Genomic DNA, 20,456 nt, shown 5'->3' with positions numbered 1-20,456 from the left:
GCTTCCTACATTTTTTTAGCGAATAACGCTTAAGAACATCCGACGGTAAAACAGAACGAAAAATAAATCTCTCATTTCGTTAAACATCAAGAAGACCGGTTTTCGTGCGCTTTCGGCCTTGGTATATTTCCGCCCAATAAGTGTTATGTAACGACGGGCCGTCGTTCATTTCAACTTGGAGAGCAACGAACAGCCCTCACAAAAGCACAAAAAAACTGTAGCTTTAACATGCGAGTTGAAGAACTTAGTCCACAGTCACTCGTCGTGAGCAGTGTGCTCCTGCTGAAGCCGGTCCGCGATATGTTTTTTTCGTCCTTCGTGACGAAGCAATACGCCCAAGAGAAAAGTCTTACTAAGCGTTTACTCCTAAGTTTACTACTGAAGTTTACTCCGCACATGGCAGCGTTACAGTATCTGAAAGTATAACGGCACTTATAAAATATGCGATATACTTGAAGTTTGTGACATCCACGAATATTGCATCAACAACGCAATTCGTGGACAACGTACTCGCTTTTCTTTCTGTGCTAGGGACAGCGAATCGAGCATCATGTGTCATACTGTGTCATCATGTGTTGCTGCGTGCAGCGTCATTGAGGTGTAAACTTCTATCCATCGAAAGTGAATTTTGCCGCAAGCAACCTTGTTTTTCGGTAGCTGATATTACTGCGGCAAGCTAACGCGCGCAAGGACATTGTATACCATTGCTACTTGCATCAGATGTCTCTTCAGAATGCGCAAATATATTCCAAAACACAGTTAATTACGCTCAAGCAACTGAAGCTGATTCATCGTGGGGATAGCCGGATTTGGAAAAAATAAAAAATAAATCGGACTTCCGCAATTTCTCTGCCGACGCTGACCTTATTTACTGCGGCAGCTGCAAGCTCTCTCAGCTGACAGCGCCACCTTGAGAGCTTATTGCGCTGCAATACTTATTGCGCTGCAAAAACTTATTTGCGCTACATTCAACGTCGCTCTCGTCCGCCGCTCGTAGTCCGCTCTGATATACACGCCAAGACGTCACCACTCTTGAGAGACTGTGTGGGGCGCAACGCGTTGCACAAATTACCTTGCGCGAAAGTTTTGCGATCGCGCTGTGGTTGTAGTGTGTACGCCCTAAAGAGCGGATTGCCGCAGGAGCATCCCAGCGGGCAAAATAGTGCCACGAATGCGTCAACGCTTATTCGGTTACCTCCGCGCGTTCTGCCGAGATTTATTATAGGAGAAAAGCTGGAAGACTGGCTTCAGCGATTGTATTCTAGCTGGCTACTCAGCGTTGGCGTGAAAGGGAACAAAATGAGAGGGGGAAACTAGAAATCCTAAGGAGAAAAAGGTATGGATGCCCACTAACAATACAAATGAAATTTTAAAAAATTGGGAACACTCATTAAAGTAGCATACACAGTACACCTTCTCTGAAAAAAAAAATCGTTTTGCCGACGTTTGTAACTTGTGATGTGTTAATGTGTATAAATAATGAAACGGACGGACAATTCTAGCGTAACAGCCTTTCTCTCAAAACAGGAAGTTCTTACGCGTGTTAAGATCGTAAAAACAAAGAAAGTCCAATACTGGTAGTGAAAAAATTATCAGGGAAGGCAACTGACCAATCAGAAGTTCTTAGGAACAAAATATATTTGGGAATTCGACCCCCATGGGGCTGAGTTTACAAACATGTGCTTTCGTAAGTACTCTTTGCCATCGGCCAGTCGCATTCGCTAATAATATGTCCAGCGTCAGGATTGGCCGGATTTTTTTCTTACGAACAATTCTAACGGAAGAACTTATTGCGAGTGCGGGCCCAGATTCAGAGATTTTTCATACTGATACCGCGCGCTGCGCCTGCCATTAACTTAATGCTAGCAATTTCTGCGATAGCACAAATAGTGACGTCAGTCACCGTGTGCGGCCAATCAATGAACTAATCAGCGACGCGGCGAATAAATAACACGCCTGTCCCGGAATAAATCTAGCGGACTCCCGTTCAGCATATCGAACTTTGTATTTAAGACATTATAGAAACACTTGATTGGAACCATAACCGGTTTGCTGTATAGTCTCAATATTATTTCATGCTGACAGTGCGGTTTTCTACGAGAAAAACGCACACATATTCTCTTAGAAGGACTACCTGCTGACATTGTGAACCTTTATAGAATCGAACCGGGTTTCGCGCGCATTGCACTTGGCTGTCAGTAAAGCTGTTGTTGGTGTAGGATATGATCTATCGCTAATGAAAGCTTCTAAGTAATATTTCCGTGGTCTATTTTATAGTTCACTTAACTTCTTGCGGGATTGAACGGTTCTGAAGTCACTTATCTGCAATCGAAGCTGCTAATCCGTAAGGTTCGATTTTAATTTTTTTTAATCACTTGAAATCTTCCTTAATGATCTCACGTTTTTTTTATCTATTAATATATTTGTTATTAATCTGACTGATGGTCTCGCACGCTAGCTTTAATATGCCGATGACACGGCTATAGTCTCTTCTGCTATATATTGTTGTGGAGCCAAGAAATATCCCTCAAAACGCGTCCGCAAAATCCGCGACATGCTTTGTTAACAATTTTATTCATTACAACGGGTTTGTCTACACTTATAGCCCTTTAAGAGATGTTTGCTTAGGTCGCCTATTATTTCTGCGTACACCCGACTGTTTTCCATGATCCCGTACTCTATTGACGTGCATGTACTTCCTCCAAAAGATATATTGGCCAAATGTTTTACAGTGACAGGCACCTTGCCTGGAATTTATATCTCGCTTATGTTTTTAAGAGTCTACACACGCTCTTTCATATCTATTATACAAAATGAGATACTTTATGCTTTCCGCAGCCGAAAAGAAATATTATTCCAGTCGTGCCTTGTTAATATGAACGTTTTGGTTCCTGATAAAGCGAGTTGTCCGTAATCAAGATTCTTGGGGGAAAGCCAACGCTTACTGAGTAGGAATACTGCGGCAAATAAATTTTGTCTCTAAGCACGGCACTGGTGCACTGAAAGTTCAAGTGCATTGTTCTTGTCGCCGCTATCTTCAAAAGCTTTCACCAGAGGAGCGCACAATGAAAAGACGAACGAGGTGACAAGGACAAAGCGATGAGTGGTACCTTCATGTCTGCATCTTATGTGGTCTGCTTGTTTTCAGCGATGGTGGTCTTGAGGTAGCGTCCCCCTTTGCGAGTACGCAAGATGCACTATTTTGCCTATATAGTACGTGTCGCTTTGTAACAAAATCTTTGTTCAGTGGTGGTGGTAGTGGTGGTGGTGATGATGATGGCGGCCTCGTATTATGTCTCATACCCACACTGGAAGATCGGCCAAGAATTGTGTGCTGAAACATTTACTTAATCTTTTGAAGTATTACACATTCGATTAAAACAATAAAAAATACAAAAGCAGACAAATAAAGAAAGAACATTCAAAAGTTATTCATTTAGTTGATTGTATATAAACGCAAACGGCATCAAACGCGTCCCTGTGGATAAAACCTATAACTGATGCACCGAAAGATACTATTACGAAAGATACTAAGCGATAACGTCAGACCAGTTCTGTGTAAATACGTATTGGTTTAATGGAGGGACACGGCCGTGTAATCTGGCGATCACTACTTCTGACTGTCTTGATGGACACCACTGGATTTTCCTAGGAAATTTTAGATGCTGTAATTCTGTCCATGTTATTATTGATTCAATGACACCTCTATGAATTGAATATTTTTGATATTTAATTGCTGTTATGTGCGCCACTACTGGAAGAAACAGCATTATAGGTACACTCAGGGATGCTCGCGCTAATGTGTCTGCCATTTCATTTAAATGTAATTCACAGTGACCTGGTACCCATAATAGTTTTAGAAAATTCAACCGTGGAGGAACTAATGTTAGGAACGTCTTTGGAGTTGGCGAATTAGATGAATCTGTATGCGAAGTACAGACAGAAAGGGAATCTGTTGTAATGACCGCACTTATTGAGTTTGAAGGGAGTTTCCGAAGCGCTAAAATCATTGCTAAAAGCTCGGGCTCAAAAACGGGAGTGGAATCCGGCAGTCTCAAAGAGAATGACCAGCCACGCGACAGCGAGAAAATGCCTACGCCCGCCTTTTCGTTGTTCACTGAAGGATCTGTAGCTATTATGTTAGTCGTTTGTACGTGTCCAAGGTAATCTTGCAACAGGTTATTTAGGAACGTGTCTGATTGAAACTTACGGTTCCGGGAAGAAATGTCATCAAATTCTATCTTAATATTCTGATTTGATTCAATTTATGGAATAACCTCTAAAATGTTCACATTTAGACTATCTAATTGTTTTTGTGCAAATACAATCTGTGGAGTGTGAAAACGAGGCCAATGAGCAAGAAAGATGGAATTGGGATCATAAATAAAAGCGTATTCAGATCGCCTAAGCAGGAATCTATAAAATTTTAGAAATGTTTGAATCGCTAAGATGCGCGATCCGCAGGGCAATGTTGGCAAGCGCGCTTCTTGGTAGATAACGTTAATAGCCACAAACCTGGGGAGTCGCAGACACAGGTGCAGGGTTTCAGGCTTCAAAAGAAGCAGATGCTTTGTTTTATAAGCAGGGCTGCCCGAGAACAATACACACCCGAATTCTAATATTATCCCCGCGTAGTATCCCGCGTAGTCCATATCGTCGGTTACTCATTCTGCGCAGTGTACATAAAGCACGTTGTGCCAAGAATTGCGTGCTGAAACGATTACCTATTCTTTTGAAGTGTTACATAATCGATGAAAAAAAAAAAGAAAGAAAAGTAAACATACAAAAACAAACAAATTACAAAAGAACAATCAAAAAGTTATTCGTTTTGGTGATTGTATGTAACCGCAAATGGCATCAAACACATCCCTGTGGCTGACCCCTATAACTGACGCGCCGAAAGATAGTATGATTTCTAATGAAAACGTTAACTCAGTGTAAGTAAGCGCTTCGTCCTTGTCGCCTCGTACGTCTTTATCTTCTCATTCAGCCCTGGTCTATACTTATTTGTGGGTTACCAACGCGCCCAGACATATATTCTATATCCAAAAAAAAAAATAATATTGCCGTCCAGTTTAAAGCGCGCTATGATGCATCGCACGCTTTGCTTTGATAGAATTTCCAACAACAGAGATTCTAGTCGAAGAAATTGCCTCCAACAGAAGTGTAAACGAAAATGAATACAACCGGCGATGGGGGGAGTCACCGCTTGTCCCCGAACCTATAGCACGTAAGATGAAAAGCCGGGCTACTTCAGCTGACATCTGCGCGAGATGCCAGCACAACAGCTGGAAGACGCAAGGGGTCGCTCTTCGTTCCAAAAAGTACACGAGTACCCGAAGCTGTCGCTCGAGTGTCGCGAAGGAGAAGACAGCGGCACGCCGCACGCGTCTCACCGCGAGTGCACGAGGGGCTTTCAGCTTCGTTTAAATTTAGAGGAGGCCCATGCCGTTTCTGACCATTTACGAGACGTAGGCTACGTAGACTTTTACGGTCTTTGTGCTTATATCCGCCCTGTCCACTGTCTGGACAGCGAACGCCCCTATCACTCATGCACAAGTGCATTGGAAAGGTTCAGTTGGAGCAAAAAATGTCCATAATTCCATAAATAGTCCAGACATTAAACAGTCAATTCACATAGAGTTCATAGGTATCTACAACTCAAAGCTTATTAATAATATTGCTGTCTACCAGAAAATCCCGTAGGGCTATCTTGTTCACTTAAATTTAGGTAATAAACGGAGGGGTCATCATATTGAAAAAAATAATGTTGTTTATTAACAGTGATGACATGTTCGAAAGGTAACACTTTGTTTTTCTACTACTAACTTTATCGCATTATATCGTTCAATAGCGTAAATGCCAAAACCTTTGATAATTATGACGTTTAGCAAAAAACGGTCCCTACCGTAGCAACGTACACAAGAGCGCTTGCAAAGAAAATGCGGACAGCACACTTTGTGAAGACCTTCTTTAAAAAGTATCTTAAATGTACTTGGTGGTAGTTATTATTCGACGTTTTATAAGTGTTGCGGAAAAGATTCCAGGCCATCATTTGCGGAAAGAAAAAGCTATCGAACGTTTACGGACGTGCATCTAAAGTTCGTGACAAAGCTTTAAAATTTAACTCAATTTCATGGATTTGTGGCCGGTGGCTCTTCCTAAGGTGTTTCTACTTTCACGCATATTCGCCACTTTTTAATATTTTTCCCGTGGAATTGCACCAAAATTTACTTACTTGTTGAAAAACGGACACAACAGAATTACACAAGGTGAGCCATTCTACTCAGTGAAGGTGGATGACCAGCGAAGCTGTTTAGCGCACGACACAGAGGCGGCACAGAATTTTGAACAAAGGTACGAACTCGTTTACAGTGATTTTTATATACATTCGCGCGGACAACGGGACCGGCACTCCGAGGAACCGAAGGAAACTAGACACGCATGATGTTTCGACAGGACAGCCACCAGGGGAGAGCGGAAGGAACGGAGATACGCAAGCGCTTGGAACGCCGACAAAGAGAGGGCGGCGCGAACGCAGACATGGCCGGCGCGGGTCAAAGTATCAGTATTTGTTCTTATCAACCTAATATTTGATACGGGTTGTATTTGGACCCAAAATATTAAACTTATTTTTGCAAGCTAGCGGAGTGCTTGAAGCCTGCTTCACCTCCGTCGCGGGTCGATCGGCCCGGTATTGCGCTATCTCCGGGATCGGAGCCACGGTTTTTGCACATGCAGAATAAAGATGCACGGAACCCTAGCCATAAACAGCCTCGCTGTACAATAAACTACAAGCGCAGATGTTTGCTAAAAATAAGCTCTGTACAAGTGGAAGCCTTACCATAACGGATCGTCTTTTCAGTGCGACACCTTTCCTAATACCTGTACTCTACAAATTTTTCGAACCAGGAATATTAGTACATAATGCAACAATTACGTCATGTCACCTGGTCTCGCATAAGAAAACAATGCCGTGTTGCGTTAGCATCGCTACAGAATTCAACGAACTTTGGTGCAATATATCTACACTTCTCAGTCGATTAGAAAAAGTGGGAGATGCAGTGAGAAAGCGTTATTCTAACCAGCACGGTGGGGATTTGCTGCAGAGGTGTTCCTTTTATCGATATTGCCTTCCTGCAAAACGTACTTTCTTTTTCCATCATTTCCCTTGAATTCTGAAATGTGTTGAGTCGCGGAATGAAATTCACATTCGCTCCGAACACCATGGCACCGGTCGGAATACACTTGCGCGAAAACCTTTGCTGAGTCCAAAGCGAAAAGCAACCCGTCACTCACTGCAGTGAGAGTGGCTGACCAGCGTGTTACTCTCGCCGTTGTTTCACCTGTCCTTTTTCTCGCTCTCAGCCTTCACTCTCAACGTTATGACTTGTGCTTTCTACGGTGATATTGGTCTAGACCAGAACGTATCACTGCACTGTGATTGAAGCCCCAGCTGGTCAAAAATAATTAGGAGCCCTCCTCGAGGGCATCCATGTTACCTGTGAAACTTTAGAACCATTTCATCTCTCGACCATGACGCCTTTTCGGTTAAGTGCTTCAAGCTCCATCCGAGATGTGCCTAGTCGTAAGTGAACAGTGTTGCAGGTCGCCAGATTGACGTAAGGAAAGAGGATCGCCAAAATTACAAATCATCCAGGGCTTTCAAAGGAATTCCGCACGGATAGCTATTATTCCGCTGCTCAAGTTCCTCAAGTCCGCGAGCCTACATGATAGAGTATAAAAAATCCGCCTTTTACCGCTGTACAGTGTACGCGGTTTACATCGTGTGGGTGCTCTTCATTCTTTGTCTCCCTTTACGCTCTTTTTATCCCCGTACCCCCTTCCATACGGGCAGGGCAGCCAATAAGAACTACGTACTTCGGCGACTCGCAGGTACAACGCGGGGAGGATCAGTCTCTTCGCTACTACAAGTTCATGACTCACTCATAAAACAAAAAATTGCTTACTCGGCACCTATTCTCCATGGTTTATCGCAAAATTCTGAGGAACGTCTTCAACGTCTACTGGCAAGAGGACTGCGAGTGTGTCTTGGGGTTCCGCAGGCTACCTCGAGTTCTTTAGTAATTGCTGAAGGTCGTCACCCACCATTTCCAGTCATACGAACGGTTGAAACATGCCGACACATTTATCGCATCTTAACCCAACACGAGAATCATCCATTAAACCTCGCGCTTACCGAATGAAACAAAAGCAAAATTCACGATGTTGTTCGAGAACATAAAGCATTATTACCAAGATTTGAATTATGCAGAGTGGATGTTTGTTACCCTCCCTGGATGTTAACATGCCCTAAAATAGAATTATCGGTTGACGGGATTATATCCAAGAGAGACATGTTCATAGTAGCCGCACAACAATTTATTTACTCCTTATATCCCCAGTACATCCACGTTTATACAGATGGTTCGTGTCATAAAAATTCATCGACTTCAGCATTCGTCATTCCACATTTAGCGCTAGAGCAAACATTTAAATTATCCCGAGAGACATCTTCCACCGTGGCAGAACTGTTTGCAATCCTGTGTGCTTTGCGTTTCATAACATCAAAAGAACATTCGCAAAAATGGGTTATCTTTAGCGATTCGCAAGCCGCTCTCACATTACTACAGAGCAATAAGAAAAATTCTTTTAACACTTTGCTATTGTATGAGACACTCAAAGAACTTACAAAAGCAAGCGCAATGAACCTTGTAATTGCATTCCAGTGGATACCTGGGCACTGCAATATTCCTGGTAATACTGCAGCGGACGCAGCTGCGAATCGAGCGCACAATAACGCGGAGACAACCAATCTTCCTCTATTGCGTAGTGAAGTCCGTCTGCTCTTGAGACAGATTTCTTGTCGCCTCAGCAAAACTACCTGGTTTGATCAGCAAACTAAAAACTCTGAGTTATACTTTATAGACCCATGTATAAACTTATCAATGCCGGAAAATCTAAGAGACAACAGAAAATTTGAAACATTGGTACACCGCCTGCGCCTTCGTACTGCATTCACTAAACACTTCTTGTACAGGATAAAACGTGTCTCTAGTCCATAGTGTTCTTGTGGCCATCCAGACGAAGATGTGCATCATCTTCTCCTCGAGTGCACAAAATACGATCCACAAAGAAGGGTACTGCAAGCAAATTTGTTGATATTAGACAGAAGACCATTCACTCTAAAAAAGATACTTGGCCCATGGCTAACTGAGGGCCTTCAAAAAAGAGCGCTTCTTGCTCTGAAAAAGTTTTTAGAGGAGACCAACATTTTTGGGGAAAATATTAGGTATCAGATGATCCGAATACGCTAAATGAGTAACACAAACGTTGTTTGTGGTTCATAATTGGTTTATGTGGTGATCGCAACTTTTACCCAATTTGTATAATTCTGGTCTGTACTTGCAGTGCATTACATGTGTTGTGTGTTTTGGCTGTTCGAAATATCTGACTTTATGTATGCGTGCGTGGACTAAACTTTTAAATACACAGAACTTTGCGACTCATGTACTGTTGGACTGCACATTTTTTATTCATCCAGTGTTTTACTGAGAGCCATATTTATGCAAATTTGTTACCTTTGCCAAGTGACAAGGAGTAGCCGGTGCCACCATAAAGGCGCCAACCTCTCCTAATATTCATTTCAAAAAAAAAAAAGAACTACCTCTGGTTAACCTTCCCGCCCCTCTAGAGATCATTTCTTTCTCCAACTCTGCTTGTTGAGAAACAATGACCGCTGGATGACAAATGCACAAACCGTTTCGTTCGTCAAAACTGAATTGTCATTGGCATCATGAGAGCCTTCGCTCTCATCTCGTTCGCTATCGCTGTTGGCAACCATTCAAACGCATGAATGGCTGCCGACAAACCAGTCTTTCTAGTGGATGCCAAGAGCGCTTGCGCGTTCGAAGCCTCTTGCACGAGGCACGTTCTGACTTCACGTAGGTAACAGGTTCGCAGAGTACAATGTACGCATGCACATTGGCGGACAACAAGACGCAGTTGATCGAATTGGAATGACGCATTAAAAAAAAATCATTTTCTGGACATTTGCCTGCACGCAGCCTTTACCTCACTTTGCAAATATGATTGCATCTCAAATGTGATGCCGCGAGTGCAAACCAGGTCTCTTATTCTGCTGTACCACATACGGAGATTTATTTTCCACAAAACGGCGGCGGCGCTGGGTCTCACGAAAATGAGTGTGACAGCGAACGACCAGCTCGCGAACAAAATGCTTTGTGTCCCCATCGGATATCACTTTTTTTTCTTCCCTCTTCCAGATAAACAATAAACATTTTCACAGCCCCACTTCGGAATGCATCGTAGTCTTCTCGTTCCATGCTTCGATTTGTAACAGTTCGCTGTTCGTGAAAGGCCTCGTCAAAGAAATCATCCCATAATTCAAAAACGGCCCTATTCGCGAAGCATTTTTTTTCTTCATTTGTCTTTTTAGTAAAGGTTGTGGTTGCAGGGACGAACTGGAATCTCGTTGGCGTATATCTTTTGGCTGAAGCGAAGCAGCTGTGCATATCACTCTACCGTGTTTGGCGGAGGCGCACAGGCCACAAACAATAAGAAACGTGGTCCACGCATTTGATGACCCTGCTTCCGGCCATGAAGTTCCAAGTTTCGGGCCCTCAAATGTTTCAGGGGCCAGCAGCGAAGTTGCGTTTACCTGTAAGGGTGTACGCATGCACAACCACACACGCACGCACTCACCAAACACATACACACAAGCGCATGTAATTGCACGAGCGTAGCTTACTCGTGAGATTAATTGCACTTGTGTTTCTACTGCCTTGCGCAGCATCCAACGACTGTCTTTTTTTAGAACACATTTTTCTATCGTACCTGTGTGTATGCTTTTTAACGCGCTTCCTATTTGATGAATCATTAGAGTCTCGTTGTACTGCCACCCATCCCTCGTCCCACCAATTATTATTGTTATTATCATTTTTTTCTGTTTTTTTCCAACGACTTCATTTCCAGTACACTGCACTTTCATTCATTCTAACTCGGAACTCAGTCTGGCCACTCGGCTTTTATAATGGGGCGCATTCCCTTCACCTTCGTTTTCACCGTCTCTCTCTGAATGGAATTGCTTCAGAGTTACAACATCGACCAGATTTTTCGAATGTTCTGCGCTAAAGAAAACATAGCAATTTAATTATCATTATTATTATTATTAGTAGTAGTAGTAGTAGTAGTAGTAGTAGTAGTAGTAGCAGTAGTGCGCTTTCAAGAATTTTTTCAACTTTCGGATCGTGCGCCCACCAAGTTTAAATGAACTTCTGCCTCGTTTCCATGAAGGCATATGTAGATTTTCACTACATTGAAATTGACAACTACAAAGTCCCACGTTCTTCTTCGTAGTAAGGACACGAGAAGTGTCCAGGCGCGTTCGCTAAGCGTCACACCGTGCACATAAACGCGCTGCGCACCAGGACCACTCCAGCATGCGCTCACCCTGAGCATGTCGAAGCGTCTCCTCGGCGGCCTCTTGACGAACAGGTAACCCTGCTTGACGATGTCGCCGGACGAAGAACCGCAGAAGCCTTGATCAGCCATGTGCGATTGGTAGAGGGGACAGCTGGCTGCGTTTGGCGGCCGTCACTCGGAGATGCCGTTTCACGTGCGCCACGGTTTGCCAAGTTCCCGCGAGAGAACGGCCGGTACTGCCTCTCGCTTTCGCTAACCACTGCCGACACACCCTGCGTTCAGGCAGCGCATACGAACACTCCCGGAGCCGGCGCTCCGCTGGTGACACACGCGTAGGGGCCGGCGCGCGGTCAGCGGCAGCGTGGTGTCTCGCCGGGAGCGCGAGCGGTGGCCGGGAGGCGTGCGCGGCGAGCGACGCGCGCGGAGCACGTTTATCTACTGTGGCAGGTTCGTCGTCGCGGCCGCCACCGCCGCCGCCGGCGCTAGCGCACGCGCGCACGTTGCTCGCTCTCTTTGGCCGCGCGACCCAACAGAAACCCCCGACGCGCCCTTCTCAAAGCTCCCGCGCCGGCGTGGGTGCGCGGTACCCGAGACGCGCGCTCCACGCGCGCCGACCCTGAGCGCGCGGGAAAGCGCCGCCCCGTGTTGGCGACACGAAGGACCACCGGCGGCTCCACTCGGCGAGGCTGGGCTGCGGCCGGTGTATCCGCTTGGCGGCCAAGTGTGAATCCCGAAAGCTTTCTTCTGCAGTCGTTGGCGGTGAAAACTGAACCTTTAAAGAGGGTGCAATACACGTGTTTTGGGGCAGAGTATTTGGCATGTGGGGGATACTCATCAGGTTGTTGGCCTCTTGCGCATACGCGCGCGTACGTGCGTTAGTGAGTCAGGGGCAGAGAGAAAGTGAGTGAGTTGGTTTGACTCAACGCTTATACATGTCTTCGAACTCTAGCACGATACATCAGAAAGTGCTAAGGCATTCCCTTGGTATAATACTCACATTAAACAACTTTCTAATCGAAAAAAGCGCGTTTATCGCTCAGTCAAGTTGTCCTCGAGTGATTCTCGTTGGACAGCATACTAGGCGGCTTCGAACGACTTCATTCAAGCGTTAAAATTTGCAAAATGTAAATTTCTTACTGTTCCTCCCCCACCCATTCTCAAAACCAGCATTAAAGCATTTTGGAAAATAATTAAGCCTTTTTCTGATCATTTATTAGATGGTTCTTCTGGTCAACCTGTCCCTAAATAGGATTCTGCAACTCACTTTAGCGAAAGCTTCCCTCACCAGGCCACATAGAAAATTTCGGTCATTTCGGTCATTTCGGAAAGTTTCGGCAAGAATTTTTCACATTGATTCATTGATAGCCGAGGTAGAAATATTTCAGTGCCGCGAACCCATGATTTCAGAAGGTGAGCGTCACCGCCAACACGACACTCCCTTCACTTGCCCCGTCCAGCCTCCGCAAGCAAAATTACTTCGCCGCGTTCTCCCATACCGGAGTTCATAGATGGCATGACGTATACGTCACAGGCTCCACCGCCTTCTTGTTTGTTTGTTTTTTTCCCACCCTTTCTTGCTGCGCGGCGCAATTCCGCTGATGGTGTCGCGCGCGAGCTGTTGCGTTTGTCTCGTTTCGCGCTGCGCACGATTTTGCTTGCTCTGCACGAGAACACCTGACTAGCGGTACAAGTCAGTGCTACACGAACACTGAGGCAGACGCAAGCGGATCACGGAGCATGATCGCGCGCTGGAGCACGGTAGAAAATGACATAGTTTCGTTGTCTGCGCGCGCGACTGAACAATGTGGGAACAAGTGGACAACGGAAGTACATCTCTCTTGCTACGGTACGAAGTAAAACGAAAACACGCAGGCATTCGGTTTGTGTATTTTATTATTTCTCTAAACTTTAACTCTTCTATTGAAGCAAGAGATTACACAAATAACAGATGTTGCTCTGAATAGTTCTCGAAGTCGCGTGTCACCATGAGCGACGTCGCAGCACGGCCACGTACGTAGGCACACTTGCGCATATACGTCACTTCTCAGGCTGGGAGCGCGGCGCCCGCGAGAAGGGTTTGAAATTTCGGCTCCTTCTGCGGTGCGTAGTGATACTTGGCGGCAGCGACGGCTTACTGCAAGCAGCAACTTAGCGCATCTCTGCCTTTTTGCAGCAGTTTGCTTTCTTGGCTGTCTGCACTACGCAACCTCCCCTGCAGATCCGGCTGCGTACACGTGCCTGCAGGAGCGTTGATCCGCCCCTTCTGCTGCAAGCGGGGTGCCATCAGCAGCTAGCGACCATCTGCAGCCTGGGCCCCGACGTCACGTACCCGAGCTTCAAATGGAGCTGTTCACCGACGGAATCTTCACTTGGCGGCAGCGACGGCTTACTGCAAGCAGCAACTTAGCGCGTCTCTGCCTTTTTGCAGCAGGTTAGTGCCTGAGCATTTGTGCGAAAATTCTTTTTGCTTGATTTTGTTTTCCCGTCGCTGCTGCCAAAGTGTTAATAAGTTGTCTCTGCTTGTGAGACCGATATCGAAGATTTCTATACCTTTTCGCTTCTATTGTTGTGTGTGCCTAGTGTGATGGCTAAGGAATCGGCAAAGCTCGAAAAGGAGATGAAGGGAGAAATGCATCGGCTTAAAGTTGATTTCAGGCAAGAAATTAATACACTGCGAGAAGGCATCGAAAGAGGGCTGAGAGCTGAAATCCGTGATCTGAAAAATGAGCACCAAAGCACCACAAAAAGTCTTGATATTGCACATGGGTCTATAAATGATTTGCGAAAGAAACTTGAGGCCGAAATTTCTAAAAATTCCGCGTTACAGAAAGGGAATAAATGCCTGAAGGAAAGGTGTGCATTGTCGGAAACCCGAAATAAAGAACTTGAGAGACTACAAGTCGAGCAATATTCCAGGAACTCTAATCTGGAAATAGAGGGCATGCTGCGAGAAGACAGGGTGAACGTCAGGAACATTGTTTCCAAAATAGGCAACGCTGTTGGTGGGCCAATAGCTGGAACTGATATTGAGTGCTTTCATCGCGTCCCGACTCGCAACACTCAGGAAACGAATGTAATTGTTAAACTCAAGTTCCGTGCAAAACGTGAAGCGATACTAAAGAAGGCAAGAAAGGCTTTGATTACTAACTCTGGCATTGGGCTAGATAACACTGCATCGATATGCGTGAATAAACACCTCTGCCTGGCTCTAAGCAAGTTGCTTGGCATGGCTGTGAAGCGAAAACATGACAGCCACTGGAAGTCGGTTTGAACCTCCAATGGAAAATCTTCGCCAGCCAGTCTGAGACTTCTGATGCCATAAAGGTTGCTTGCGAGGACGACTTTGAAAAAGATCATTTAAACAGTGTTGGCTGACTGTAATGTCAGTGAATTACCAAGAGTTTGTTTCACATAATCTGATAACATTTTCCCCTAAGTATTTAAACTTTGTGATACATTTTAATGTACGATCTGCCAGAGGTAAACACGACGATATTACATACTTACTAAGTGAATTCTCTTTTATATTTGACATAGCTATGATGAAAGAGACATTTTATAACGAAGAATGCAATACTTTGTGTCTTAAAGATTATAAAAATTTCTTTATGAGCCGCACAAATCGTCGTGGAGGTGGTGTCGCTCTTTACACTGACATCTCCAAAAGCTTTGAACTCCTACCAGAATACTCGGTGATTACCGAAGACTATGAATTTTCATATGTAAAAAATAGCTTTTAACTAGTTTCTGTGGCGTATCGCCCTCCAAACAGCAACCTAATATCGTTTATGAAATAGTTAAAAGCATTTTTGGAATACGTTCGCTCGAATAACTTTACATTAATTTGCGGTGGTGACCAACATAAATGTTCATGATGACACACCTATTGTACGTGACCTTACGACGCGGCTACTTTCATCAGGCTTTGTTAACATAATCAAAACACATAGTGGAGTAACGATGTCCACTTCGTCTGCTCTAAACTTGCTAATTACAAACTGTGAAACTACAATTCGGGACACTGGTACACCAGCATGCGAAATTAGCGACCATTGTCCAATTTTTATGTGTTATGATGCTCCAGGGAAAACTGGAAAACGCCAGTGCGACTCTTTTACTGTTCGGTGTATCTCCGATAACGCCTTAGAGGCTTTTAAATCTAATATCTCTTTGCAAGATTGGTCTTGCGTATATGAAAAAAGAAATGTGAATGACGCATATTTGAAATTTCTGGAGTCATTTACGAACATTTACATTACGCTTTTTCCTTTTAAAACTTTAAGACCACCCAGAAAAATAAGAAAACCGTGGGTAACATTATCACACAAAAGGGAAATAAATCACAAACATAACATTTTTCACACTTTCTTAAAAACAAGATGTCCTATACTCCGCTGAAGAAGTTCAAAGAAGCTAGAAATAAGGTCAATTCAGAACTACGGCGAGCTAAGGCAACTTATTACGAAAATATTTTTGGTAACATTTCGAACTAAAACTCCTCCGCGGCATGGGATGCAGTAAATAAAGTTTTAGGACATGAAAGAAAAATGCGTCTCCAGAAGAAATCAGAAAGCATTGCATTGGCAATAAAACGCCTGCTCACCCCCTTCTCGGAAATGACTTGGCCAATATCTGCACCAAAAGTGCATTCCTTCATCCCACAGACGAAGTTGAAATTTATAGGACTTCCATGTTTCTAAAGAATACGAGAGCATTAGATATCGACAACCTCCAAATTAGGCCAATCAAAACAATATTGGAATACATTGTGCCCGTACTTCATACATATATAATTTGTCGATAGAATTAGGTGAATTCCCTGATTCAATGACAGATCAGGAGTGTCTGTTGTATATAAAGGGGGAGACAAAAACGTGCCTAAATATTACCGACCGATATTGATTGTACCTATCTGTGCTAAAGCTTTTGAAAAAATCTTGCATTATCGACTCAACAACTTTTTTCAGAGGATACAGGTTTTTTCAAAATCACAACATGGCTTTCGTAAGGGACGATCAACGAACTCAGCATTATTAGAATTGAAAGGACACGTACTAATAAACATCCAAAAGAAACTGATAACTCTCGCCTTAGTCATGGACTTTAGCAAGGCGTTTGATTCACTTGACCATAAAATTTTAACACATAAGTTATCGATATGTGGATTACGTGGTAAACCTTTACCTTTCATTAGATTTTACCTTTCCAACAGAAGCCAGTATGCATGTATCGGTACGCACAAATCATCCCTACTAGCAATAACGACAGGCGTACCGCAAGCAAGCATATTGGGACCGCTTTTGCTTAATGTTTACATATATAGCATAACTAATATTGGGTTCTATAACGTAAAATTATTCCAAACGTTTCTATTCCAATTCAGCAGTCAGCCTACGGCGCTTGGTGAAAAACTTTTTGGACCATTCTACTTCACCTGTCTGTCACACGACGTCACGAAAACCGTGATACTTAAAAGGAAGAGGTCTGGACACCGACCAAAAATGGTTTAAAAGAGAAAAGTAACGTAAATAACCGAAACGTAAATAACTCTTTTAAACCATTTTTGGTCGGTGTCCAGACCTCTTCCTTTTAAGTATGTATCATCCCGACCAGACGGGCTTCCGTCATACTCTCAACTTCACCTAAAACCGTGATAGCTCCCCATCTTATATGACCAGTACACACTGGTTATGCATAATTTGACTGAACAAAACAAAACTAGTTATTTCTGATTCCACGCCGTTTTGCCATTAGCCCTCGGCTATTGTTCAAAAGTTTTCAGGCTGCACCCACATCACCTGCCTCTCACGCTACGTTACAAAACCGCAAAAACGTACCGCGTCAAAGTGACGCGTACGCGTTAAAGATGTATTACTATGCCGAACAAAGCTGAATGTTCTTCTGAATAGCCGCAGGCTGCCCCGTTCCGAAAGGAATAAAAGATGGCTGCCGCTGATCGCTCCAGCACTGGCTACTCGCCCCTGCCGGAGAGCATGGGTTTATTTGCGTGCAATAAACCTTTTTACGTGGCTGTGTAACGTTTTCGAGAACTTTCGGCATGTTTACGACCTCGTTCTGCCAACTCTTCTTTTCTGAGGATCCGTTTTAGCATCATTCTTAAGCTTCCGTTGCATGCCGCCGCGATTGTCGATGAGCCACCGCAAGCTCAGTAAGAGAAAGAGGACCAATCGCAGACGCCGGCACCACCCTCTTCATCCGGTTATCGATATTCAGTGCAATGGCTCGGCCCCATCGAATGCCTCTCCACTTGAGTGTGCTCCTCGCCTCTTGTCAGCCAGTTAGATAAGACAAGCCGCTCAGTGCAGGCAATGTTGTTCGTTTTTCAAGCAAACGAAAGTGACCTCCTGTGAACGAGGGGAGCATTTGATTGGTCTGTTATGACAATCCTAATCTTCCCCACCCGATGCTTGCGTCGGCGGTTACGCAAATTTGACGTCAGGAGATTGGAACAAAAACATATTGAAATAGTCTTACGTTATACGGCCCATTGATTCGGCAGTAAAGTTCATTATATATGCAGATGATTGCACCGTGCTTTTTTCTGGTCCTGACGCGACCAAACTGGCAGTTGATGGCAACAATATAGTTGACAAGCTTGTCAGCTGGCCTTCAGCAAACTCGCTTAAAATTAATCCTTCAAAAAGAAAAGTTATGTTCTTTCGAGGCAGAAACAAGGCTATGAGGTTAGAGCACGTCATTAGATGCGGAAATGATGACATTAAAATAGTTGAGCAACACACTTTACTCGGCGTAACACTATCTTCCAATCTTACTTGGGACTCGCACATATTAAACCTATGTAAAAATGTTGCGTCCGTCAGTGGTGCGATGTCGCGTTGTCGTGCGCTTCCTTCAAACATTAAAATCAAAATATATTACGCAATGTTTGCAGCTCGAATTAATTACTGTAGTTTGGTCTGGCTAACAACGACTAAAATGAATATAAAGAAAGTTCAAATATGGAAAAATAAGTTATACGACAGATTGCAAACCTTCAATATTGTGAATCTAGTTTGAGCGCTTTTCAATACTTCAGCATGATTGGCGTAAAAACCATGTATGACTATCTTGTTGTGGCGTCTTTTTATAATTCAAATAAAATATTTAGGCAGTTCTTAGGAACAACGGCGAGATTATGTGTGCATAGGCTTGTATTAAATACACGCTGCACAGACATGTGGTTCCTCCCACGTTATCGCACAGATTACAAACTACAAATGCTACTACACAATCTTCATTTAGTTCTGAACAAATACAAAGAAACGCAATATATGTCGAAATCTCAGCTGCAAGCATCTTTCGTAAAAGCATTGCAATAAATGCTTGCATCAATTAATTTGATATATATGCGCATATATGTATGTGTGTGTGTCATGTATGTATATATATATATATGTGTGTGTGTGTGTGTGTGTGTGTGTGTGTGTGTGTGTGTGTGTGTGTGTGTGATCCTTGTATTTCTGGTTCTTGTGTATTGATTATGCACTCTTTTTATTTTCATTTTATATTATTTTTTATTCGTTGGCTTTGTTTATCAGCATATATGCTTAACTTTTCACTTCATGTATTGTTAAGTGTCTCGTTTTTACCGTTTCGCTGTATCTGCCTTGTAACGGCTACCTGGGCCTCTGTCAAGCTGTCTACACAGCTTTTAGCCCAGGGAACCATGCAGTACTATCTGGGGAATAAGCTTAATTGAATTGAATAATACTTAGCAGACACGATCGTTAGCGCGCACTGTATGCACTGCGCTTCTCAACTCAAAGTGGCCAGACCTGGTGAGGTGCCCTTTAATTAACGAAGCCTTTCTGAAAAAAATTCTTGGGAGCTGTTCATGCGCGATTTCGTAACTTACGTAACCATGATTATCAAGCTATGTTCCCAGTGATAGTCGATATATTTGGTGTTGATGAACTTATCGACCAACTCGGTTACGCTCACTACCGCGAAAGGGCCGATACTGCCATTAGCGGCGTGGCAACATCGAAGGCGCAACGTGCACTTTGCCGCACCGCTTCTGTGAAGTGTTCAAACATTGAAACGCGAACAATTTCGAAACCGCCCCAATGTGTTGTTTTGTTTTCATGGAGGTTCACCTGCATTTGTAAAAGAGGCCTAAAACAAGTACCCGAAACGTATACTTGGGGCTACTACATGCATAGATACCGGCTACAGGACGATTACACCTCTCAATTCCATTTAATTACGCGTAAAAGGTGTTAGTTTCTGCTTGTTGCTGTTCGCGTTTCAATTTCTTTAGCACTGCACATCTCTAGCCGAGTGGTGACAGCAACGCTTCGTGACACCGACAATGTCTAATATTTGTTATGTGCCTGCGTGTCAGTCCGGTTGCAAGCGTACCGATTAAAAATTATCCTTGTTTCGTTTCTCTACGAACGCAGACCTACGAGACAAGTGGAAACAAGCCCTTGGCTTCACTTTTGACTGGAAACACGTTCGCATGTGTGAAAAAAATGTTGATGTCGAAGACGTCATTTTTGCAGGTGGAACGGTAAGCTTGTGTTGTTGCAATGTGAGCGTTCCAAACACAAAGGACACGTCATTCCTATGATTTATTTAAGGCCTGCCGCCTTACTTGTCTAAGCCGAAAGAAAGCCTCGTCCAGTGACACGGTATCATCTACTGACACGATAGCTGCTTGCACTTACCGTCTAATAAGAGTTTCATGATGGCAAGCATTCTGCCCATTCGTTAAAGGAGTCCAGAATCACCCCTCGGGCTTGGTGAAAAAACACAGTTCGCGGATAGGTTATGCTGCTCTGAACAAATTTTGCAGTCATGCACAGCGCGTGGAGCCCACAAGCGGAGCGCGAAACGGCTTTTTCTCGAAACATTCTGTTCTCAAACGAGGTCTTCTCCTCAACCGTTTCGAAGCTGCCACCGCTTTGCATATGTCGTCATATGTAATACTCCTGTAGACGGCTGCTATCGGCTGATAGCTGACATCACTCAAGAAGGGTGTTTGGTTC

General features: G+C 43.9%; 1 protein-coding gene, 1 long non-coding RNA gene and 1 other non-coding gene across 6 annotated transcripts in view; 2 read left to right on the top strand and 1 right to left on the bottom strand.

Annotated features, from left to right (window-relative positions):
- Nucleotides 1-11,928, bottom strand: part of LOC135917533 (uncharacterized) — a 385,479-nt gene extending 373,551 nt beyond the window's left edge. For 2 of the 3 annotated variants that reach the window (XM_065451109.1, XM_065451110.1), the window contains exon 1: nucleotides 11,473-11,928. In XM_065451109.1, the coding sequence (XP_065307181.1) occupies nucleotides 11,473-11,574 (102 nt within the window). In that variant the 5' untranslated portion in view covers nucleotides 11,575-11,928. The remainder of the gene's footprint in view (nucleotides 1-11,472) is intronic. The other variant, XM_070532986.1, reaches the window with a different exon arrangement.
- The window catches only part of LOC135917534 (uncharacterized), a 141,672-nt gene extending 121,704 nt beyond the window's left edge, over nucleotides 1-19,968 (top strand). The window contains exons 2-3 of one of the 2 annotated variants that reach the window (XR_010569310.1): nucleotides 13,664-13,876; nucleotides 19,869-19,968. This is a non-coding gene — a long non-coding RNA (uncharacterized lncRNA). Of the gene's footprint in view, nucleotides 1-13,618; nucleotides 13,877-19,868 lie in introns of both variants that reach the window. The other variant, XR_010569309.1, reaches the window with a different exon arrangement.
- On the top strand, nucleotides 6,535-6,729 carry LOC135917544 (U2 spliceosomal RNA). Its single transcript, XR_010569318.1, has one exon. It is a non-coding gene; the product is annotated as a U2 spliceosomal RNA (small nuclear RNA).
- Nucleotides 19,969-20,456: the final 488 nt, after the last annotated feature.

The sequence above is a fragment of the Dermacentor albipictus genome, chromosome 1 (genome assembly GCF_038994185.2).
Source record: "Dermacentor albipictus isolate Rhodes 1998 colony chromosome 1, USDA_Dalb.pri_finalv2, whole genome shotgun sequence".
In the NCBI taxonomy this organism is placed as follows: domain Eukaryota; kingdom Metazoa; phylum Arthropoda; class Arachnida; order Ixodida; family Ixodidae; genus Dermacentor; species Dermacentor albipictus.
Note: the sequence above shows the minus strand (reverse complement) of the source record. Positions and strands in the feature narration are given on the sequence as shown.